The sequence below is a fragment of the Gigantopelta aegis genome, chromosome 8 (assembly GCF_016097555.1).
Source record: "Gigantopelta aegis isolate Gae_Host chromosome 8, Gae_host_genome, whole genome shotgun sequence".
Taxonomy (NCBI): Eukaryota; Metazoa; Mollusca; class Gastropoda; order Neomphalida; family Peltospiridae; genus Gigantopelta; species Gigantopelta aegis.
Genome location: NC_054706.1, coordinates 3682126 through 3707979, shown reverse-complemented (window position 1 = coordinate 3707979; position 25854 = coordinate 3682126). Strand labels below are relative to the sequence as shown.

Here is a 25854-nt window from a genome sequence, read left to right as displayed (position 1 = left end):
CTGTTGGTGGAGTACTGGACTCTTATACTTAAGGGGCGGGACGTAGCCCAGTGATATAGCGCTTACTCGATGCGCGGTCAGTCTGGGATCGATCCCCATCGGGCTATTTCTCGTTCCAGCCAGTGCACCACGACTGGCATATCAAAGGCTGTGGTATGGTGCATATAAAAGATCCCTTGCTGCTAATCGAAAGAGTAGCCCATGGAGTGGCGACAGCGGATTTCCTCTCTATACCCGTGTGGTCCGTAACCATGTCTGACGCCATATAACCGTAAATAAAATGTGTTTAGTGCGTCGTTAAATAAATAAAAGATTTCCATATACTAAAATTCCCTACATATACATTACTTGTACCGGTCTCGGTGGTGTAGTTGTTGAGGCATCGGACGCCAGGCTGGTAGGTACAGGATTCACCTCCCACCCAAAGCGAGTTTCACAACTGAAGGCCACTACCCTGATTTCTCTCTCACTAATAGCCAACTATCCTGGAAGGATATTGCAGATAGCCCAGGTGTTCCCAGGACAAAGTGCTTGAACGTAATTATATATTAGCACGAACGTAATTATAAATGATTGAAAACTACAAATCACAACAAAGACAGATGTTCATTGTTCAGACAAATGAGTTTTTATTTTTTTGTATAGTTTTTTATTTTTTTTCATTTCTTTGTATGCCACTCCCGTGCGCCTGGCAGCCCCATATTATTATATATACAAACCCCTGATCTGCTGTGAAACCAACAAACCAGGAGGTTAAGGGGTCAGCCATGCTGGGGATGCATGTCTCACACTGTACACAAGTATGGCATCAGTGTACAGATAGAGCTTAAAGACACTAGCCCCCATCTGCTGCTATTTAACAGGTTCAACACTAACGGAGCCTTTCTAAGGACTAAAGTTACGTTACTTTTCCTTGCTTTAAAATATCATTGTTTGTGAATTCAATGTGCTTCCGATTGTCCTAATATCTGTAGTAGGGCAAACTGGATTTTACCACACAATAATTTTAATACATATTTTGAGCCATCTTAAACATTAGGACAATCAGACAAACGTTGACCATACAGATACTGATATTCTAAATAAGAAAATGCACGTAATATGGGAGAGTTGTCGTTATGAAGGCTCTGTTAGTCTGAAACGCATGAACAATGACGGCAAAGGGATTCCAATATCTTTCAGACTAAAAACCAACAGCTTGATGATACATCGTTGACATGGACATTTTGAAGACTACATCCTCGTCATCACACCAAGTGAATGAGGCTGACAACACACCCTGACGCGCATGTTCACACAACCTGCCCACACACATCACTCCTCTTGCACACACCAGTGATAACATTTCCAAACACACCACGGGCAACACATGAAGATAAAATCATAACACATCAATGAAATCTTGTACTAGTCTAAAGGGCAAATGTAGTTCACAAATATGCTCAAAATTATGGACCGATAATGCCCTAATTCACAGATTCAAATAAAAGAAGTATAAAAGGAGAAACTTTTGGCCAGTGAATTAATTTATGCACGGAATTACAGGTTTAACTTAAAATGATTAAAAGCATTTAGTTAGCTGTGGACAATCAATGAAATTAAATGGACCAAGAAGTTAACAGTTAAATACAGTCCAAACTGCTGATCAAATTGCAGTAAAAAAATCTTTACTGCTTTATATTTTAATTTTTATTCCAAAATGAAATTTGAATTCTTAAAACTCACAAGGTAACCAATATATGCTGGTAAACAACAAGAGAACCGAAAAATGCAGTCATGGATAAAGATGATACTAAACAAACTTGCAACAATGGGTATAAACGGTGACTATCTCCAACAAGATGGACCCCTCACATTCTACAGCACAGATGATGTTCACACACAATCCCTGCACACTGAGGTGCAAGCAACAGATATGTATTTTATCACAGAGGAACACAACATTCCCTGATGTACGACATGCCCTATTTACCGTCTAAACTAGTAAGGCCAACTTCACTGGCAAGATAAGGTTAAACATCTTTGGCAACATTAGCCGCTGAATCAGCAAAGACATGTTCAAGCAGGCACTAAAAATCATGCATCGGTGTACAATGAATAGCAAGACTACCTGAACATTCATTCCTATAACTAAGTGTGCCGAACAGTCATGATCTGTACAATAATGATCTCGCAAATGCACCCATGATTACAATCTTCAAAATGTACCAATGATCTGTAAAAAATTTACTAAATATTCCAAGATGAAAAAATCTTATTTTGCACAAAATGCACAAGATATTATTTGTAAATGAAATTTATCCACAAAAAAAACCCCGACATGAGTAATTTTTAGCTATGTATACCAAATTATTTTAGATTAGTCACAAAGTAGAAATCAAAACAAATTGAAGTAGTACATCAACTACAAGTCCATGTTAAGACATGTTAAAAGAAATAATAAATGTGACACTAATGAAATATGCTACTCAGGTTTACTCATGTTTGCTAATTTTTACTTTGCAAGAAAGTGATTTAAAAATCACCTGCCCTTTATTTATCTATACCTAGTTTGGCTGTTTAGCTGAATCAAATTGGGAGTCCAGCTTAAACCTTGGCTAACGGATGCAAAAATGTTTTACTGATATTGCATGCTGTAAGAAAAAATTCACTTCATAACAAAGTCTTATGAGTAAATATGCATCAACATAATCTCAAGTCAATTTGCATCAATTCTACAACAATTAAAGCAATTCTCTTACTAAGAGGCAAGTAATTCAAACATATTGCATAGTTTTTGATTGGCACATGATAAAACAGATCATCTGACATGGGCCCATTTACTCTGTGCAGAAATATATCTGATTAACCCTCTCACCTCCACAATCATCAAGACTGTCCATTAAGTAAGACTGTCCTTACAGATAGCCATGACATAAAAGTACATTTGGATTCATAATTAAACTTTTGATTATTATTTTTTTTTTTTATGTGTTCCTTTTTCAACAGTGTGATAACCTTAAAGGCATACTGTCACGGATTTAAGGACCTTATTTCTCTAAAAATGGATAATTAAAAATTACATTATATTATTGTTGGAAACCAAATCTAGCTATTGCATCACCTTAACTGAACCATGATGGAGTGAAATCCATGTCAACCTTCTCGGCAATTTTAGTTTTTTAATTATGGACCATTGCCATAATTCGATTATTTTTACAAAATGTCATTAATAAATGGAGTATGGTGGTTATTATGATGGTTGAATAAAGTACATTTAGGGACAAATCAAATTATTTTTGTTCAGTTAATACTTTGTTAGACCATTAAATAGGTCTGTGATCTGCGACAATATGCCTTTAATAAACTGATTGAAATACTTAAAAGTTCCTTTAGATGGGCATTCCAAACCACTGACAAAGTAATATAAAGACAAAACAGAAGAAGAAACAAAAGGTTAAAACTCTTGCAGTAAGTATGGCATAAATGTGTGGATGAGTTTGCACAATAATGAATTAATACCAGTGAGAACACTAGCACCAGTTTGTCGATGTTCTCACAACAGCACACAGACAGACAGACAGACAGACATGCACACACGGATATGCAAAACAGGTAACGAGGCAGGCAGGAAGACAACACACACCTTACACAATCATTTTGGCTCTTCCATCAGACATGCAGTGCTTTCACACAAGCGTCAATGTGACCAGCACAGCCAGTTAAACACAAACATTCTTCAAACAGCTATGCACCAGTTATTTGAAAATTTCTAACGTATATGGGCTCTCACATTTTAATGCATCCAGTCTTGTGGTCATAAAATGTTATTGCTAGATGCGTTAAAAGTTTGTTATAATTAGTTTTTAACTTTTAAAAATTATACCACCATTCTATTTCATCTTCCCAGAACATCACATTTTGAAATAAAAAAACCACCCCATTTTCTAAATACATGTATTTTAAAATCCACTTTCAACAAATCCCAAGTCTTCAGCAATTTTTACTGGATAATAAAGTTCTTATGATATATATCTCTGCATCATAGAACCAAACGGTTACGAGTAAGAACACTAATTTTAATAGTACTTTTCAGTATTTGAAGGAATCTCGATACACTGTTAGAAACTGGCTATAAATGGTTCAAACTAAAATAGTTGTAACTGCAAGACGTAAGCTGGGAGGTGGTTGCATTTGATATCACACCTACAGAAAGCCAGTAGGTCCTGAGAAAAACACTGCTGCATTAAATAAGGCATCTACATTTTCTCACCCCAGAAAAAGTAAGACTATTTTTTAAAAAGCCTCATTAAAAAGCATGATTGATGAACAATTTTGAAGGATGGCATTTCATTCCTCCCATGGAAGAGGAAGAAAATCTGACATTAAGTCTCATCATACTCTCATCTCACACACTTGCTTAACTTCATGTCTGACAAGCTGCACAGAGTTCTGTCTTGACATGCTACTCAACATGAGTCCTAATAAAAACATGCCCAACCATTTTTGACTTATTACAAGTGATGTGTGACAATCTCTGGAATGAAAACCTGAGAACTGTATTAGCATTATAACAGATCTGTTACTATATACAAACAGCAGCCAAGATAAAAATCTAACAGTTGGCTCTCATCATTTTGATAAAATATTACATTCACACACAAAACAGGCCAAAACACTAGCTGTATCAGTTACCCCAATAACACACAACTGCCACCTTCGCCAGTGGCAATCGATTTCATACAGCCTGTTTTCATTTATCATCATCTATTGTCATCACCAGTCATCATAATGCCAACAGAGTTTTTAGGTTTCTAAGACTGTTCATATTCATATGTAATAACTAAAAAATTACTGGGTACAATTATGATTACAACTTTCTCAATTTAAGCAAAATGTCAACAGCTACAAGTTTACCACTTAACCAATTATAAAAAAATTAACAGATAAATGCAGACATCTAAAATTAAAATTCTGAAACAAGTTTTACAGAAGAAATATAGAATTAAAAATGTCTTCAGTTAGAAGACTACTCACATTACAGACAACAAACTGTTGAAATTAACATACTAACCTATTAAGCAGAAACGGTTTTGTTTTAGCATCTGACAGTTACTATTTAATTAAATAAAAGTTTAAAAAGAAAACAAACATTTGCTTTAGTCACCCAAATATTATTTTTAAAAAGCCTTGTATTGTTTGCAGATGACACATTTACTGAATTGTCATGCCAGATGTCCAAACAAAATAGCAAGTTTAGAACCAGTCATCTGAATTTTGTCATAGGCCAGTCTAGTACTACTACTACTACTAATACAGTTGTAGCAGATTTCTGGATTTGTTAGATGTAAATAAATTTCTGAAGTTGGGTTTATCTTTCTTTTTTCAAGGGAATTCTGAACTAAATAAAATTTTAACAAAAATTAACTGCAACAAAAACTACAAATCATCTGCAAACAATAGAATGTTTAATGATCACAACACATTTAAAACAATTCATCAGAAGAATTATTAGATGTTTGTCTAATTGTGAACAAAGGCAGTATTCATTCAAGATTAGCACTTCTTGGAGTAGCACTCAATACAACATAGTGAACGACATGGAGAAGATACGACTGTGTAAAATAACATTCGGTGAATTCTTTTTTCTTTCCATCCATAACCCTACCAGCTTACCACAATGCTATTTCTGTTAATGGGACAGATGAAACATTTGGGTTGCGATATACTAATGTGCGACTTAGGTTTGAACTAAAGATCATAGCAACTGCAAACTGCAGTCATTTTTTTTCCTTTCCTCACATTTTAACTTTTCTTGGTGAAATTCTACAGTATGCTAAGAATCCATATGTAATAAATTTCTGACCATAGATTTAAAAAATGTATGTTTTTAATGTTGCATCAGTTCATCAGTTCAAAGAGCACTGTAGTTCAATGACATGCGTAGTCAGGTGTGAGAATAAATGTATGTGCCAAAATATTAGATATTCAATTTCAAACAGTCAGCTACAGAGCATGTTACAAAAAGCTTCCTCCAAACACGATATTCTTCATATTACAACCGCAAGTACAGTGCTGGGTGATCTGTTTTAACATGAAATATTTAATACTCAACTGTTTTTACTACTCAGCCGTTACACTTCCCAAGAAAAAAAAACCCCTAGCAAACATTAAGCAGTGATAAAGAAGAATGAAAATGTATGCTCTTATTAACTGGCGACAATCACTTGCCCTATAAAATAGTGCTTCAAGGCAAGTTAAAATAAGCCCTATCAACCAGATAATTTCAATACATAGCTCTGCAGAAACTGATATCTTCAAGTCAACAACTCTCCTTTCACCCAAGCACACTCAGCATTAGATTTACTTGTTCAACAGAATGATCAATCAATCCATTAGCCTTTTCCTGACCAGATGCCATGACAATTACTTGTCCAAATGAATACATTTAGTTACCAGTGTTTGGTAAGAATTATGTGTATGTAAGAAACTGGTTTCTGCTGTCATGTACAATATAAACATGTCGTCAGTGTTATCCCCAATATAACAATAAGAAGTGCATAAATCTTCACATAATAACTGAAAAAGAAATGTCACAATCATTTATCAGAACTCAAGAAGACATTTTGTTCTTGATATGTAATCAAATCATGATTCCCATGACTTTAAAATAAGGTAACAAAAAACAAAAACCAACTAATGTAACAGATCTTCATAAGGAAATAATAAACATCAGGGGTGTTCAGGTGCACACCAGACGGAGGTTCGTATTAAGTAGATGATTCACAGATTTCAATGGTATTCACGGACATTACTGAAACGATACTTCTGTGCTGTACTGTGCAATTTTCATTCAAATTCAGTCTTCAAAACCAATTACCTCCAGCTTATGGTACATAGAGTTTAAAAGAATAGAATTCATAGAAAATTTGCAGCTACCAAAAGCTTCTTAAGAAAAGGTAGAATTCACACACAAATGTCACTAGTGTAAACATGCTGGTATGTCAGAATATATTAAATTATCTAAATTCAAATTTGTTAAGAAATGCAGTTGTTTGAATTTATTATTTTTCAAAAATGAATTAAAACTGTAAGTGTTAATGGCTTGTAGAATTATTATTTTTAATTATACATGTGTCAGATGTCATATTGCTAGTGGTAAATTAGATGAAATGATCTACACTAGAATGAAAGAGGAGTAAACATGTACGCCTACATTGGTTCAATATTCGACAAACCACCATGTTTGTGACAATAGGGAGTGTGAGCTCTCTAATAACAACACATGCTCATGGTCGAGTAAGAAAGATGACGTCAGACACACACCAACAGTGGACAATCATTTGCCCGCAGTCACACTACACTCATTTGTTCATGGACGGCCACACTGTTAATGACAAATGGCAGGTGCTTGCTGCTCCAGACTCGGACTGGGCCCCTTCTACAAACACGACTTCCACGTTGCTTTCTGTGCCAGATCTAGTCGACAGAAACACATGGCAGTTTGCAGGTTTGTAAAATTTTCTTTAAAAAAACCCCCTCCCTATTTGATCAACAATGACAATCCGACATGTTCAAAAGACTAGGTACACTAGAAAACGGACGTTATAGATTACAGCTGTGAGAAAACAAACTAATGGATATTAGTATGAAATAACATTAACTTTGTTAACTCACAACGTGCACCAAAATTCATAACAAACAGCTCTCCGTTATCAATTTCCTTCTCCTTTTTTTTGTTCACCCACGCCCTTATAATACTGTTTATCTTAGCACAGCCACTATTCCATAGGTTCTGTCTACATGGATCAAGTAGGTGACAACTATTTTGGCCACATACTCCCACCTCTGAAAGCAACAGGGAAAAGCGTGTCTGCTGAAGGTAGCCGCTGGGAGCCTGCGACATTTTGAAGTTGTATGAACAGCAGCATGACAAGTGATACAAAAACAACCCGTTTTTGTGAGATCAACTCGCGTGTTGTCAGTGAGAGCACAAATGAGCACTCTCCATCCATCCATTCACTGGTAAGTGTCAGGTAGTAGCATCCAAGGTCCTGCGTTTAGTCAGGGCTCCTCTCTATGCACCGAGTCACGAAAGGATGTGGATTGCACATCCAAGATCACATGGCTATAAGCTCAAACATTAATTCAAGTCCCGGTCTTCGAGAAACCGATATTCGAAGGTGAAACCTTCTTTTTTCCGTTGGCCCCATTTTTCGTAGTCGAAGTATATATATGTGCCCTGAAATAAAGAACAAATGTATTCATGCTTTGTTTAAATTAGCTATCAACTCTCATCTTTCGGCTCTCCAAAATTCTATATTTACCAAACAATAAACAAAACAGGTGCATATTTAAAAATAATAAATAAAAAAATAATTTAAAAAATAAGCAAATTAAATATCTAGCTTACCATAAACTTTTAGAATGATGTAAGCTTATCAGATTCTAAGAAGTAGTACCTCACTTTTTTCACTATATTTACACATTAGGAAACAAATGGTTAAGTCAACTTATTGGTTTTGTTTTTGCATCTTTTGGACATAATCCAAGATGAACTTACATAACTCCCACTACTATGACAAACATGTTACTGATGTAGGCTTAAGTTTGTGAGAAATGGAGATGATCCTTAAAGTAAACTAAACACAAAAACTGATGCCATGTCAACACCATCAGTGGGGAAGTAACACCTATATTTCGCTTTCTCACTTGATCGATGCAAGACAAGAATTGGTTTAAAACCTGTTCGAAATCTTCAGTAATAGTTTTTGGTTCTTCGTGTCTTTGAAACCACATCATGTATTTTGTATGGAACCTCCAAGATTGCTTTTTCAATGCTTTTGCTGCCAAATATTGAGCCTTTGTACCCTAAAAAACAACAACAATAATAATACAGACTACATACAATAAAGATTTTTAAAAATCTAATCAAAATGGTTATGGTATATATGTATCTATTATTAGTTCAAGACTTTAGTCACAACCATGATACTAATGATATTCATGTTCAGCACCTTTTGAAATAAAATCATTATGTAGCCACCTTTAACTGAAAGAAAGAAGTGTTTTATTTAACGACGCACTCAACACATTTTATTTACGGTTATATGGCATCAGACATATGGTTAAGGACCACACAGATTTTGAGAGGAAACCCGCTGTCGCCACTACATGGGCTACTCTTCCGATTAGCAGCAAGGGATCTTTTATTTGCGCTTCCCACAGGCAGGATAGCACAAACCATGGCCTTTGTTGAACCAGTTATGGATCACTGGTCGGTGCAAGTGGTTTACACCTACCCATTGAGCCTTGCGGAGCACTCACTCAGGGTTTGGAGTCGGTATCTGGATTAAAAATCCCATGCCTCGACTGGGATCCAAACCCAGTACCTACCAGCCTGTAGACCGATGGCCTGCCACGACGCCACCGAGGCCGGTCACCTTTAACTGAAGACCGGCCGAATGACCTGACTGTTATTCCAGCTAGATCTCAAGACTTGTAAAACTTTGTTCTCACTTTAACCATGACACAGCAGATTAACAAGAACACATTTGATTAACCAGGACAAAGCAGATTAACAAGATCACATGTGATTAACCAGGACACTGAAAATGGGGGACAACTGCAGTAAGTGAAAGGCTGTTACCAATATGGCACATTCCGAGTTTTAATTTGTTTAAATCAAACAAAATGATTCATTAACACATTAATTCGTGAATAAACTTTATAATAAATTCAATGTGGACTTTTTGTGAAAATTATTTTACACAAAAAAGCTGAAATCAGATTAAAAGCTAAAAAATCACATCCCTGAATAAAACTTGAAGACTATTTCCTTTCATGTAAATTAATCAGGGCTTCTAGATTATGGTAGCCACACTCCCATGGCTAGTGATATTCAATGCTGGGCTAGTAAATAACTGCCATCGTCATGCCCGACCAGCTAGTGAAAAAAAAGTTGTCAAATGCTGCATTTAAGTCTATTTTGTAAATTTAAACTGAATATCCTGCTCCCACCCCCAAATCTTGGTGTTTTTAAGCTCTATCTTCCTCTTTAGGTGACATAATTATCTGATTTATTACTATTAGTAAAATTGTATCAACGTAAAGTAAAGTAGGGCTAGTGAATTTTTAATTGTGGCTAGTAACTTTTTTTAAAGCACTAATCCCATGGCTAATAGATTTTGAAAACAATCTAGAAGCCCTGCATATGTAATAAAAATCCAATGTTTACCTCCATGTAATAAAATATGAAGAATAATGTTTCTGTAGATAATCTTTGGAAGAACTCTACAGAGTCAGCATGTGGAGGAGGTACTTGATGGTAGTAGGAGGGTGTAGGACAGGGATTCCGTGGTAAATAGTGCCTGAAATATGAAATCAAAACTCTCTTCAAAAACAGAATACAGAAGTGAAGTGGATGACGAAATGAAAAAAAGCAAGCATTTTTTTTTTATATTGCTGGAAAATTTGGGACAAAACTGGAAACATTGTACACATGATTAAAAAATCCAGAAAACATTCCAGTCTTAGAACAAAACTTAAAACTTTTTTTCCCCGAGAACGGATATTGAAGACTAGCAAAGAAAGAAATGATTGTTTTAGGGCATTCTCTTATCTAGTTTGGTTATACTCCGAAATCTACATAGCATAAAAACTTTATTTAACACCGAGAACTGGGCTGTTGTACCACTGGTTTGTCTTACAAAGCTAGCACTTATTTAGCAGTTAAAATAATTCTTGCTTTTTTTTGTGCCAAGGTTAGCATGTCATCAACTTTTAGCAGCAGTGAGAAGTCGAATTAACTATTATTTTGAATCTCATCCAATTTCAAAAACAAAATCACACAACAGACGTCAAGACACAGACTTGTTATCTTCAATATAAGCTCACTACAGCACCTCGACATGTAAGATCTTACCGTAATCTCTCCGAGTCTGATGGATGTGGTAGGTGATGGAAGCCAGCCTCAAGCATCGCCAGCTGACAATAGTGTTCCTTGATCAGTGGCATGGGCCCGAGCGGCGCCACGCCTAGCAACGGATTTAAGTGGATCGTCGTCGTCTGCGGAGCTACTGGGGAGGGCTGCAGCGACGACTGAGATTGAGAGTGCGTCACACTAGACTGGTCGGGTGATGGGGCAGTGGGCTGCTGTGGGGACTGGGGTACTGTCGAGTTGAGAAACACTCCTGCTGCAGAATAAACAATAACAAATAGTCAGATACAAGTAGATTATAACAAAACAAAACAATTTCAAGTTTTTTCTTTCTTATAATTCTGTTTTTAAGAAAAGTAGACACCTACTGAAAAGGGTTAAATGAACTACACCTTTACTTATTTTCATTTATTTGCAAATTGTCATTCTTTGAGGTTAAATGTCTTATAACATAATGAAAAGATTAACAGTAATTACCGTTAATCTAAATTTGACAATCACTATATACAAGTATGTATTTCAGGAATACTGTCAGGGCTTCTAGATTGTTTTCAAAATCCACTAGCCATGGGATCAGTGAATTAAAAAAAGTTACTAGCCACAATTAAAAATTCACTAGCCCTACTTTACTTTACGTTGATACAATTTTACTAATAGTAATAATCAGATAATTATGTCACCTAATGAAGATTTGGGGGTGGGAGCAGGATATTCAATTTAAACTTATAAAACAGACTTAAATGCAGCATTTGACAACTTTTTTTTCAAAATCCGTTGGGCATGACAACAGTAGTTATTTACTAGCCCAGCATTGAATATCACTAGCCATGGGAGTGAGGCTACCATGATCTAGAAGCCCTGAATATATGGATAACCGATACATATATCATGCGACAGACTCCTTAAATTGATACAAGACAAAAGCTCCGTAAATCCTATAAAGATGCATGTATTTTAGACTCACCATTTGTTTCTGTTGTGACATCTGATGATACTGGTAGCTTGCTTTCTAACCGGAGCACCATGACCGCTTGCTGAGCCATAGATTTTAAAGGTGAAATTGATTCAGAGCTCTGAAATGAAACAAGTGATCAAAATATATTTCATGGAGACTGTTGACTGTGATATTCCATGAACAAACATGTCCAATTTCAGGGTTCAAGTTGTGTAGTTTAACAGAGTGATACAAATTTTAATGAGATATTAGTGACAGTAATATCCAAATAATCAACGCAACTTGACAGCCATGTTCCATAAATTTCTACATTATATTTATGGATGATCTATAGAAGTAATCAACAAATATCGCTAACAAGGCTGAAAAGCTACACATGACAAAAAACATTCCAAAAATTCTACCCTCACAAGTAATCCCAGTGTAACTGCTATGCTGAAGTAAAATCAATTAAATTCTGTGGGTTTTTTTTAATGTTGATGCAACTTCAGTCTAAAATACAAATGCTAAGAAAAAGTGGTTTTCAGTTGAGGTCTGAAAACAAATCTGTGTTTCAGGTTTCATTCTTTCATGGGATGTTTGGACCAGATTACTAGCGGGGGGGGGCCACTTGTTTGAGGACAGGTAATGTGGAAAAGAAATAGGGTGGGTAGGAACTTCTTGTTTTTTCTTTTTTAATAAATGAAATCAAACCAAGAAACTGTAATTGGCCGAAGTGTTCCGGTATCTAGTTAGCTGATTGCAAAACATCAGGGATCATGATATTTTTATTTTTTTTAACTTAAAATTTTTTCCAGGGCTACTACCTAAAATTATGTTAGGTCAGGAAATCGTAAACAAACATATTTTTCTAGGCCTGAAGTAAACTACAAGGGCTGATACTTTTCTAAATTCATTTGGATGAATAGTAATCACAATTTCATTAAAAAAAAACCTAAAACATATGCAGTATTAAGAACTTTCCTTAATTTAACTGCACTAAGGAACTGGTTTACTTGATGAAAAATATATCCTTAGTAAGGAATGAGTCTGAGAACTGACCTCTAACGAGGAACTTCCCGAACTCAACGGGCCGTTCATGACAACTGACGATTCTGGCTTGCTGTTTTGGTGTGACAGATTTAATGACGATGACGCGGATGAGTTCGTTGACCCGACTGACGGAGATGCAGCACCAGCACTCAACAACGGTGACGGTGCCGACGAAACCGATGGGTTTCCCGACGAGTTTAAACCAGAGACAGAGTTTGTGTTAGTCGGCACGGGGTGAGGCGTTCCATTACTCGTCACACTGCTAGCAGCCGCATGGTCTATAGAATTCACCTGAGCTTTCCCATCTGAAACAGTCGGCACAAACACAAGTTAGCAACATCCAATTCACAGATTAGCAGCAATGCATGTTGGGTAGCAATACCGCGTTTTTGTATTTAGCAAAGCCTTTCTTCAGTAACATTAGTTAATAATTCACCAGTTGTTTCAAAATCCAAATGATTAAACCCCCACTTATGATGAAGACATCAGAAAGTTTTACAACTAAATCCAGTTTATGACTTCTGGGGGTTTATAAGTCACAAGCACAAAATGCTGTGAAGCTTAGAAAATAACAAACACCACAACATATTAACAGTGGTTCTCCTACACCACGATTCAAGTTTATGGGAATGGCAAAATTTAAAATTAACTGCACTACAAAAAATCCCCAGTAAATTGTGGTCCAACTCTTTGCTTATGAAAAGTGACCATCCAAGACGTGTGTAAAAATATTGTCATAATGAGAACCAGTTACTTGTAATTGTGTTCCAATCATATATGATTTATACAAAATACAATATGACAGACAGAAAATTTCAAACTGGCAGAGCTATAATGCAAGTTACAAGATAATTAAAATTTTAAATCTTGACATGTGAAAAAACCCCACATACAGGTACAAACAAGTTAAAAAGTTTATATCAACTGACTGAAAAATCTAAAAACAATTCTAAAAATCAACAAACATGCAAACTGGTCATAAAACAAGGCTTGTAACTACCAAGCAAAGAAAGAAATGAAAAGCTCAGCTTATATAAAGTTACACCACACAGTAACACTAATTTTCTCATTTACTGTCGGAATTCAGGGTCTAACAAAAACAGCAAAGGTCTGCCTAAATGTAGGCCGATTTTTGGGGTTAAATGCTTCTGTATGGTGCAACTAAAACAGTTACAAGATTAACAACAACACGGCAAAGCACACTAGAAAAGCTAGAACAGACGTGTATGTGTAGTTATTGTGCTAAACTTGCACGGTTCAACCAAAAGCAGAACTGGTCAGAGTAGCATGTGAATAACTAAATTACACCGTGGAATGTGATATTTTCATAAAGCAAATTGTATCAATTTTAAAAAAGCAAGTTATTTGTGATCTTTATTTCATGAAAACGACTTGCAATTGTGTGGCTAAAATAAACACTATGTCCGTGTTGACACCAATACCCTTGATAAAAAAAAACCAATTTTATAATTAAGGATATGCACCCTCTTTTATTTTCAATCTGTAAGATGTTGACTATTAAATGAAAAAGCATTAAGTTAAATAAATCCACTGTTATAGGATAATAAATACTGAAGATTTGTACACAGGTCTCTGACAATTCCTACAATATCATTTCGTTTACCCACCCAAAATCTAATTTTGCATAATTTATTTTTAATTCATTAAAATGTACGACATCATTTACATGGACATAACAGGTTATGCAAAAAGGAACTCAATTTTGTGAACTTCTTTCTGCGTAACTCCTGACTGGATTATGTGACTACGGAATTCTCCCTGGCCTGTCTGTACTATGTCATTTAAATACACAAACTCCACAACTCAACATTAAGCTTCTCATAAGCTCATTCAAAGGGATATGTAACAGGTGATTAAAAAAATTATAAATTGGATACTACAACATAAGTGGGTTTTATTAGTGAAAATACAACATAAAAATAAGGTACTTGGTCCTCTATATGACGATGTAGGGTGTTTGTGGGGAAACAAGTCTCTTGCTGGAAATAGGACTGTTTCAAACAGTACAGTGCCCCATTGCTTATGTTCATGATCAAATGGAAATTTTATGAACTGTCACACATTTGGATAATTCAGTGGGATAATTTCTAAAAAGAACCAACTAAAAGCCAGAATGGTCAAATTGTGGCATGCCCTAAAGGTCACACCAAGACACGTCTTCAGCTTAAGCATTAGGACTGCATTAGAGATCTGTCCTATAACATACCCATAATATCCATTTGATATTTACCATTATTAACCTGGTTAATATTGTTTTGCCGTCAATGGCTCAACACCTGTATACCCAAATGTAACGTTCTTGTAAGATCTAGTTAAAGTGCTTTACGTTAAACTACATTTATTAAACATCAAATTAAACTGTTACAGGAAAAATAGAATTCACTAATCATGTTTTTTAATATGTATAATATCAATGTCATGTTAATTAGTATTTGTCATGGCACTGCTGAGACCAATACAGCTTAACAGTCTCGGTTATTATTTTCCATACTGAAAACACTGTTAACGAATCTTATACAAATATTCTAAGCACAAAATGAACGTTTCAACCGCAGATACCATACATTTGTAGAAGACCATGTACCTTTAATTGAGGCCTGCGACTGACTAACTGTGGACAAATGATGCAGATAAAACGGATACTGTACTGTCAAGTGTTTCTAGTAAAGCTAGTAAAACAAACACACACATGTAAAAAGACAAAAAGCCTACAAGATAAGCACATCCAACCGGCTTACCCTGTAGAAGGCTACTTTGATTGGCTACATTTCGCTGCCCCCATACAGAGGGAACGGGTTGGGTTAACCGATCGGTGGACGTGCCTAAAACATACAACGCTTACATTAGCCTGTATAGAAATAGACAAGCCGTAAGATAAGAATTTCTTTAAAAGATTTTAAGCAGAACTATGTTAGCTTCATTGCAGAAAGATACCGTAATGCCAGTATTTGTGTTATATTAACATCTAATACTGGACTAGTAGAGAGAGACAGAGAGAGACTGGAAAAAACCCAAACACTTCCTACTTAAGTTATTTCTATGCTGCAGAACCAAAATAATTAAGAAATATTTTATGTACAACAAAAATAATATTTTAAAAAGTCACCCTGACAGTTTATGCCAGAAAATGCAAGCAATATCGGTTAAAAGGTTGCAAAAGTCAAATACTGAAGTCAGTTCCTTCAATCAATCTATGATATGTAAAAAAATTGGCATACCCTGGGAGTTGCAGACTTCGCAGTTCAACGGGAGATAACATTCCCCGAGACTAGTATTTTTTAGCTCCCCTCAGCAAGTCAATTAAAACGGAACAATTAATCACTCCACTCAATATTTTTTTCGCAGCATGGTCTGCAGTTGAATTAAAAATGTCGGAAAAGATTGGTATTTTTTTTATAATCCATTAACAATTTATACCCTTGTTTAGTTTCTGATTAAAATTACAAAACATATTTCTGATTGATTTAAACATTTTATTACCTACATAGACATTTATACAAAACTATTATAACATTATTAATTTGTAAACAATGAGCCTGGACCCACAGACTCAAGGCCCAGGTCAGAAAGTATTTAACCTAAACTATCCTTTCATTTGGATCTAATATACCTATAATATATAGCAAGAAATTAAAATATTTACAACATTTTGTCAACCAGTTGTACAGAAATTACTGCAGATCATCCGAATACAATATGCATGTTTTAAAAAGCAACACTGCCATTCAATCGTCCACCTGTGTTTAGTTTGTCACATTAAAGAGACAGACAGATGTAGAGAGTAGACCACTCGTCATGCTAGTTTCAGTGATTTAAAAACATTACACATACAGTTCACACTTCACCAAAAGGTAAGCAACAAAGCACTTTATTTCAAGTGATTGAGAAAAATGTCTTGAAAAAAAAAAAAAAAAAAACGTTTATCAAATGTTTATTTAATGCAACACAGGCCTCTCCATTACAGATGAGCTACTACTTTGTATGTGTCAAGAGATCAAAATATTTACGAGTGGTTTTTTCACTCTCGTTTCATCATTTTACTTTATTATTATGATCCCCCCCCCCCCCCCCCCCCCCATCTGATGTGTGGAAGTGGTTTTCTTATTTTAAATGCTCCACTAAAATGATTACTTTTCCCCATGGAGAGACCTGTAATGGAAGCCAATACCACTTGCATCACACTCCACTCAGCAGAATCCCTCTGCCCTACATGCAATATAGAGCTCTATAGTCTGTTTCTTCTAAGTCTTTACAAAAAACATTTATAAGGTTCCTGGACTTATTGCAAAGTAAAAATTCACAAGAAACACTTTTCGACCATCAATGAAAAGTGTTGGCAACCACACTGGTTGGATGTCGATTGGATAATATGATGTTAAAATCCATATTTTATTACTATAGCCACCCTCAGCTAGCCACAACTCCAGCTATATGCTACATTATTAAGGATAAACATAATGTTTGTTTAATCACATCCCAACAAGCACTAAAGTGACCGCTGTGTATCTAGCATGATATTGTGACAACTGACCTAGAGAATGAGAAAACCAACATGCTGCCATCAGGTACCATATCTTCCAAGCTCAAACTGTCAGGGGCTATTAAATGTGTCAAGCAGAGAGAGCCAAGAAACTTGATAATTTTCAATTATTTTTTACAAAAATTGTTTCAATGTTCAAACCAGGTCAGTCTACAGTTTTTGTTTTGTTTAACGATACCACTAGAGCACATTTTATCATAGGTTAATGGATGTCAAAACATTTGGTAATTCTACTGAATCTTAAACCTACTGCATTTTTACATTAGTAGCAATGGATCTTTTATATGCACCATCCCACAGACAGGATAGCACATACCTCTGATGTACCCAGTTGTGGTGCACTGGCTAGAACAAGAAATAGCCCAAAGCGCCCCATCGACGGGGATTAATCCTAGACTGACCGTGCACCAGGCAGGTGCTTTACTACTGGGCTACGTCCCCCTGTAACACAGACCTCATACATATAACAAGCCTACCCGCACGTAAGTGAGATAGTTTCAGCTGATCTACGTCCCCCTGTAACACAGACCTCATACATATAACAAGCCTACCCACACGTAAGTGAGATAGTTTCAGCTGATCTACGTCCCCCTGTAACACAGACCCTACATATACAAGCCTACGTAAGCGAGATAACAAGCCTACCAAGCCTACCCGCACGTAAGCGAGATAGTTTCAGCTTATCTACGTCCCCCTGTACGACCTCATACATATAACAAGCCTACCCCACGTGCGAGATAGTTTCAGCTGATCTACGTCCCCCTGTAACACAGACCTCATACATATAACAAGCCTACCCGCACGTAAGCGAGATAGTTTCAGCTGATCTACGTCCCCCTGTAACACAGACCTCATACATATAACAAGCCTACCCGCACGTAAGCGAGATACAGCTGATCTACGTCCCCCTGTAACACAGACCTCATACATATAACAAGCCTACCCGCACGTAAGCGAGATAGTTTCAGCTGATCTACGTCCCCCTGTAACACAGTCCTCATACATATAACAAGCCTACCCGCACGTAAGCGAGATAGTTTCAGCTGATCTACGTCCCCCTGTAACACAGACCTCATACATATAACAAGCCTACCCGCACGTAAGCGAGATAGTTTCAGCTGATCTACGTCCCCCTGTAACACAGTCCTCATACATATAACAAGCCTACCCGCACGTAAGCGAGATAGTTTCAGCTGATCTACGTCCCCCTGTAACACAGACCTCATACATATAACAAGCCTACCCGCACGTAAGCGAGATAGTTTCAGCTGATCTACGTCCCCCTGTAACACAGACCTCATACATATAACAAGCCTACCCGCACGTAAGCGAGATAGTTTCAGCTGATCTACGTCCCCCTGTAACACAGTCCTCATACATATAACAAGCCTACCCGCACGTAAGCGAGATAGTTTCAGCTGATCAGAATAAACAGGACTGAAGAAGTTCCTAGCTATATGCGCATGAACTGCAGAGGATAACCATTATTCACCAAGACGGCTAAACAATAAAGGCGTTGGGTACTTACTGTTCTGACTGCCTGCTGCTGCTGCGTATGCTGTCAAAGGTGGAGTGGGCGTTGTCGGATGATGATTGCTGTTTGTACTACTCTCAGAGTTTTGTAATGAAACAGAGTTGCTGTAAATAACAAGACAACATGATAGACAAATAATTGTACTCCATCTGTTTGACACTAAAACTACTGAAACTGACGAAACAAATAACTGATTTACAGCTTGTAATTTTCAAAGCCGCCATCACATATCTAATGTGATGTTTGATAAATTACACAAAAATAACTATAAATAAAAGTAACCCAATCCTTTCACCAATGATTTAAAAAACCCCAAAAAAACCCACCTTTAATGAAATGAAATAAGCAAAATGAGCTTTCCTATTGCTAAAACGTTTCATCAGGTTCCAGCAAAATTATATATATTTAAAAAAGAAAATGAATGCTTGTTTAAAACATACATACACATTATTAATTGATAGTCATTAAGTATCCAACATAGAGTAAATGTGACACTATTTCTGGATGCTTATTTATTTAATTATAACACTCACCATGTCACATTGAAGATGTAAAGCCCACTCAACTATGTACAGTAGAATGCATGGTAACATTTGTGGTCAGTCATTTACTTACTTGTGAAATGTTTGCTTTGTTGGAGTTTTAATGGCTGTCGGTGTTGAAGATTGATTGCTTCTGTTTTTCTGTCAAAAGTCAAACAAAACTAAAATCATACACTCAAATATACTCACACTTCATATATATTTAGACAAACTTAACTGAAGGAATTATCTTCAATTGAATTTTTTAAACTTCAAAGCTATGCACACAAAATTGTATATTATTTTCCTCAACTGTATTAAGCGTCTTATGACCATCCCCACAGCCCCCTCAACATATATCCAGTGTCACCAATAATCTATATTCTGCAGCCTCTTATGACCATCCCTGCAGACCCTCAACATATATCCAGTGTCCCCAATAATCTATACTCTGCAGCCTCTTATGACCATCCCTGCAGACACTCATCATATATCCAGTATCCCCAACCATCTATACTCTGCAGCCTCTTATGACCATTCCTGCAACCCCCTCAACATATATCCAGTGTCGCCAATAATCTACTCTGCAGCCTCTTATGACCATCCCTGCAGATCCTCAACATATATCCAGTGTCCCCAATAATCTATCCCCCCCCCCCCCCTCCAAAAAAAATAAAAAAATAAAAACGAGTACTAGGTAGAAGGAAAGAATGAATGTTTTATTTAATAACGCACTCAACACATTTTAATTAGTTATATGGTGTCAGACATATGGTTAAGGACCACACAGATAACAAGGAAACAAACTGACGTCAGGCAATGAACAGTCATAGATATAAGAATAATTTTTCACTTGTCCACCGGACAAATACATCTAGAAATTACTTGTCGACCAATATTTTCACTTGTCCAAATAAATGATTTGTTTTATTCAAATACCAGGATGTTTTTGATTGCTCAAAATAAAATTGCACTGAAAATTTCTACTTGTCCACTGGACAACCACCAAGGCATATTTTTCTTGTCCGAATGGATTTTCACTTGTCGGGACAAACAGACAAGTACTTATTTTGAACACTGATGAGCTACTATTTCCAATTAGCAGCAAGGTATCTTTTATATGCACCATCCCACAGACAGGATAGTACATACAATGACCTTTGCTACACCAGCTATGAAGCAGTGGCTGGAAAGAGAAACAACACAATGTTCGGGAGGTCAAAATTAGGCAGGTGGAATGTAGATTTTAATGACTTTTTACTATGAAATTAATCCAAGAAAGGACTTAATACTAGTTACAAGCATCTAAAACTCAAGTTGCATAAGAGTTAAGATGAAACTTTTGAAATTAAATGTGAACACCGGTACATGAAAGTACTAGAAGCTTGTGGAATGGTCTTAGTATCAGTGTGGCAAAATCTCATTTTCACAGGCTAGTAATTTTAATACATGTTGCCTTGTAATTTTTTATTTTTTTGAAATGACCTTGAGGTTGCCCTATGTCAACATTATTAATACCCTGTGCTCATTTCAATGATTATTGCTTGGTGAACATCCATATCAAATATGAAAGCAATTCAGTTAAAAGCAATTATAAAAAATATACCTTAATATTACCAATATAGTTACCACACCTTTAACTTAAGTTTAATGGAACAAAAAACCCAGCTATATTATGAAATATTGTAGAAAATACTATCAATAAATCTGCAAAAGTGATGACCATGGGTAATAAACTAATATATTAGAAAAGAGAAGAAAGTGATAACAGTATTAAAATATTTCTCTAACTTGCTAACCCAGATTGCACATACTTACATCATCTGACTGGGATCTGTGTCTTTTTCTGTCATTATCTTCTGTTTTATCCTGCACATAAAACAGTCACAGTCAGTTCACAAAGCATTGTTGTAAATTACATGATATTAAGCTAAAACAACCAAAAACACAGCTATCTACAAACTTAAAAGTCAACAGGAACTGAAACAGAAAGTTGGACAATGTCCATTGCTCAACAGAGTTACTTCCCTTACTTTTAACTTCCTGTGGTCTCACACAACACTCTCCAATCAAATCACTGACACTGTTTCTGTGTTTTGAAAATGTTCACATACATCAAGTTTTGCTATTCCTTACTATTACAGCCAGTGTATTATACTGTATGACACTTACTGGAAAACTATTCAGTTATCTCATCAAAACATTCATTTTAAATTTATATTTCTTTTTAAACACATACATGTTCAAGTAAATTGTGCAAAATATTAATTTTGAAGGTCTTCTTATTTGAACATTATATTTCTTCTTTTCTTCTTCTTCTTTTTTAAAAACATATTCAATGGTTTAAAATGTGTTTTTAAGAATCAGTTTCAATGACCATTAAATCCAAGGTTAAAAATATTTCAAGCGTTTCAAAATGATGATGATTACAAAATCTGTAATAGTAAATTAAGAGGAATTTTTCATTTGATTTTTATCAATTTTTTTTCTCATGTCAAAGCATCCAGGTTTTAATTTCAGCTGATAAAAACTTTGTTGACATTCTCCTGTGGACCAAATTGTTATCACAATTGACAGACTTTAGAAAAACAACAAACACAAAACATACATAAATGTTCTTTATTAGGTAGTACTAAACCAAACAACTTCCGGCTGGGTCAAAGTGCGAGGTGCACCGAACTTTTGATAGAGAAGTGAACACCACAAGTCCTGTGATTGGTTATAAATGTGAGTGTGTTGGTTGTAAAAAATAATAGTTTCATCTGGGTAAAAAAAAATGCAATTTTATTTCATCTAGTACCAATGTGTCAAGTAGCCTTGTGCTTGAAACATGTCTGGGGTACCTGTAAAAAAAAGTACTCGAATTTTGTGCGAAACTAGGGTAGTCATAGACGCTACCCGTTATCTCAGAAACGAGCAGCTTGACCCCCATTTTTTTCTGATTCATTTTAAGTGTAAGGGGTGGTAGTATTTATATCCGTGGCATTTATGTCGGTTGATACGTTGCAGGTAGGAGTTTTAGCCACATATGTTACTATTGTCGTCTATGGGATTTGATTTGGTAGTATACACCCTATAGCACATATTCAGTGCATAATAAAAAATATTATGATTTTGTCATTTTATTTAATTAAACTATACTGGTTGATAAATTAGCCATCACTCGATCATGCAAGTTCACAATGACCTTGACCTTGACAATAATCTCTGCACATGGCTCTGAATGGAGTTTGAATCAAAGTTAGCACTGAAGAAAAGTTGGTTTTGGCCTATAATTCATACTGTAAAGGTTTCAATAATTTCTTTTTACATGGTATTTGACTTGCCATATACAACTGCTCTTAAATATGGTATTATATATATAAGCAACCTGAACTAAGATTTTAATAGCAATTTATTTTTATATTAAAAATAGCATGTCCCAATAGTGGGTTAATGTCTTTAGTTTCCATTAACATTGTTAATTTTTTATGTATGAAATTCTGAAAACTCAAATTTGTAAAGAAGTTGATTTTTATTGTCATTTTGACATATTTATAGGGTGCTAAGTTATATTTTAGACAAATTTGTAGTTTTATGCAAAATTTAAAGTAAATTTTAAGAAAAACTTTACCAAAAACATAATTAAATTTGTTGTCACAATTGTGCCTTCTGTTCTTATTTGTACATAACAATAAGGTTGTTAAACATATACTTAGATCTCCAGATAATTTTTTTTTTTTTAATAATCACTTAGTTAGCTCTCATGAAAAGCATTTCGAGTTTATACTAGATTCAGAACCAATTTTTTCAGATCTGATTATCTGCCTTGGATCAAGTTGATAATTTAATTTATTGTTAAAGCTGTATTACCTAATGTTACTAGCTAAATAAAATGCTGGATTACAGATTGTAGGAATACATCTAATGTACATATTGTATTCATCCGGATTAGAAAATAATGCAAGAAAATAGATGTTCGGGTAATTTTGTCATTTAAAAATAGTTTTTTTCAGTAATTAATCAAAAATAAATGTGTTAAAGCTGCATGATTATTCCAGATATCACAACTATTAAAACCTCCAACTACAGTAGGCTATAAATAAAATATAGTCAGGAATATTGGTGGCTGCCAATAGTTTTGATGGTTCATTATGAAAATCAGCATGGCCGATGGATTTGAAATTCGCACACCTGGTAACTTGAAGACACCCACACCCAGCATACAGGATTTCCTCCCAACACTAATGTTCAGGACATTAAGTCATTACTTCATACAGGTACAGTCATGTTTGTGTTTCCTTCCTCAGACAGTGTATTTTTTTAATACTGATATTTCTTTGATGTGCCTGTTAAGGTCTTCATAATCTAGGGGTCAATCAAGTGCATGTGTTTTAATGGAATTCTTTAAAGGGGTAGAGGTACTCTGACTATCTTTGTTGTCTCTACATATATACCTGAGTACACACACCCAACTGAAAGTAAATATTTTCAGGAGTTTTATTTTAAAACATTTTGTTGTTTAATATGACATATTGCATTTGTACAAAACTATATGCAATATATATGCTTTTTGGGGTGTACATTATATTGGGTTGCACTGTAGAAACAACAGTTTCAGTGAGGTTGTCAGTTTATGTCAGAATACACCAGATCCTGGTTGTCATAAAGACACATAGCTGGACACTTTTTGAAAAATGTATGTTATCAGTATAGGTAGTACTAAACCAAATAACTTCCGGCTGGGTCAAAGTGCGAGGTGCACCGAACTTTTGATAGAGAAGTGAACACCACAAGTCCTGTGATTGGTTATAAATGTGAGTGTGTTGGTTGTAAAAAATAATAGTTTCATCTGGGTAAAAAAAAATTGCAATTTTATTTCATCTAGTACCAATGTGTCAAGTAGCCTTGTGCTTGAAACATGTCTGGGGTACCTGTAAAAAAAAGTACTCGAATTTTGTGCGAAACTAGGGTAGTCATAGATGCTACCCGTTATCTCAGAAACGAGCAGCTTGACCCCCATTTTTTTCTGATTCATTTTAAGTGTAAGGGGTGGTAGTATTTATATCCGTGGCGTTTATGTCGGTTGATACGTTGCAGGTAGGAGTTTTAGCCACATATGTTATTATTGTCGTCTATGGGATTTGATTTGGTAGTATACACCCATTAGGCACTCAAATGTCCACACTTGTAGACTGAGCTGCACAAGTTCTATACTGTACTCTCGTAATGTTTGACATATCGGAGAAATACTTAGAATATTCAAGGGCTGAAGTAGCCGAGAACCACTTCAAATTGTCATGAAGGCACATATGCTTACAAGATAAATACAAGCAGTGAAAATCATAATCTAATATGCAGATGGAAGTAATTTAGCAATTACTGTACTAAATTTTGCATTATAGTTGTACTGCTAAGCAATAGAGTTTCAAGGCTGGGAATTGTCAAGTTCATGTCCCGGTAACAAATTGAATTCAAACCGCGATCAGTGGAGATGTTTCACACCCGTTTAATCAAATTCTCTCTCATTAACCTAAGGTCAGTGGAGATGTTTCACACCCGTTTAATCAAAGTCTCACCAACCAGAGGTCGGTGCTGGATACACCCCCCCCCCCCCCCCTCCCCCAAACAACGTAAGAGTGTGTCCAGGAATGGATTACTTTTAATATTTTATCCCACACAGAATGTATTAGATGCACTTACACCTTCTTAAAGATACTGTTATTGGGCTTACTACCATTGCAAGTTGTCACAGACTAATAAAATAATTTTAAGGACAAAAGTCACATAGTTTCTTGTTTAGAATATCGGTGTCTGTACATTCAATGTGTTTCTTGTCATCCTAATGTTTGTAAGTAGCTCAAACCAGATTGGATCTTCCAATAATTTACTATGTATGAAAATATACATTATGAAATAAAATCAAGTTTGACCTAGTACAAACGCTAGGATGATCAGAAACATGTATGTAATATACACACATGGATATTTTATGCAGATAAATGTATCTAATAGTATGCATTATAAGTAATTGCAGTTATTAAAAAATCTGTAAGTCAGCAACAGCTTAACAATGGCAATAAACGAAGAAAAATCCCTTTAATAACCCAAACTTTGATAAATATGAAACCAAGTCATGCAGATACCGAAACTCACCACAATGTAAGCTGGCATGTCTAACGCATTACCAACGGAATGGTTAGCATTTAAACTCGGACTAGGTGATGGGGAACTAGAGTTTGTTGATGTTGGGGTGCCCATGCTCATGTACTTTTCATGGTCAGGATCGTCGTTATCAGGGGGCGAAGACGCCAGCAACACCGGACCTGCAACCAAACACAATTTACAAGTCTT

At 35.7% G+C, this 25854-nt stretch overlaps 1 protein-coding gene across 2 annotated transcripts in view; it reads right to left on the bottom strand.

Moving 5' to 3' along the window:
- Positions 1–5434: 5434 nt before the first annotated feature.
- LOC121378270 (CCR4-NOT transcription complex subunit 3-like) overlaps positions 5435–25854 on the bottom strand; it is a 39923-nt gene continuing 19503 nt past the window's right edge. The window contains exons 9-19 of one of the 2 annotated variants that reach the window (XM_041506352.1): positions 25657–25826; positions 21340–21390; positions 19616–19683; positions 18995–19104; positions 15665–15748; positions 12915–13210; positions 11883–11991; positions 10904–11174; positions 10217–10349; positions 8725–8850; positions 5435–8221 (exon numbers count right to left, since the gene is read on the bottom strand). In XM_041506352.1, the coding sequence (XP_041362286.1) occupies positions 8123–8221; positions 8725–8850; positions 10217–10349; positions 10904–11174; positions 11883–11991; positions 12915–13210; positions 15665–15748; positions 18995–19104; positions 19616–19683; positions 21340–21390; positions 25657–25826 (1517 nt within the window). In that variant the 3' untranslated portion in view covers positions 5435–8122. The remainder of the gene's footprint in view (positions 8222–8724; positions 8851–10216; positions 10350–10903; positions 11175–11882; positions 11992–12914; positions 13211–15664; positions 15749–18994; positions 19105–19615; positions 19684–21339; positions 21391–25656; positions 25827–25854) is intronic. The other variant, XM_041506353.1, reaches the window with a different exon arrangement.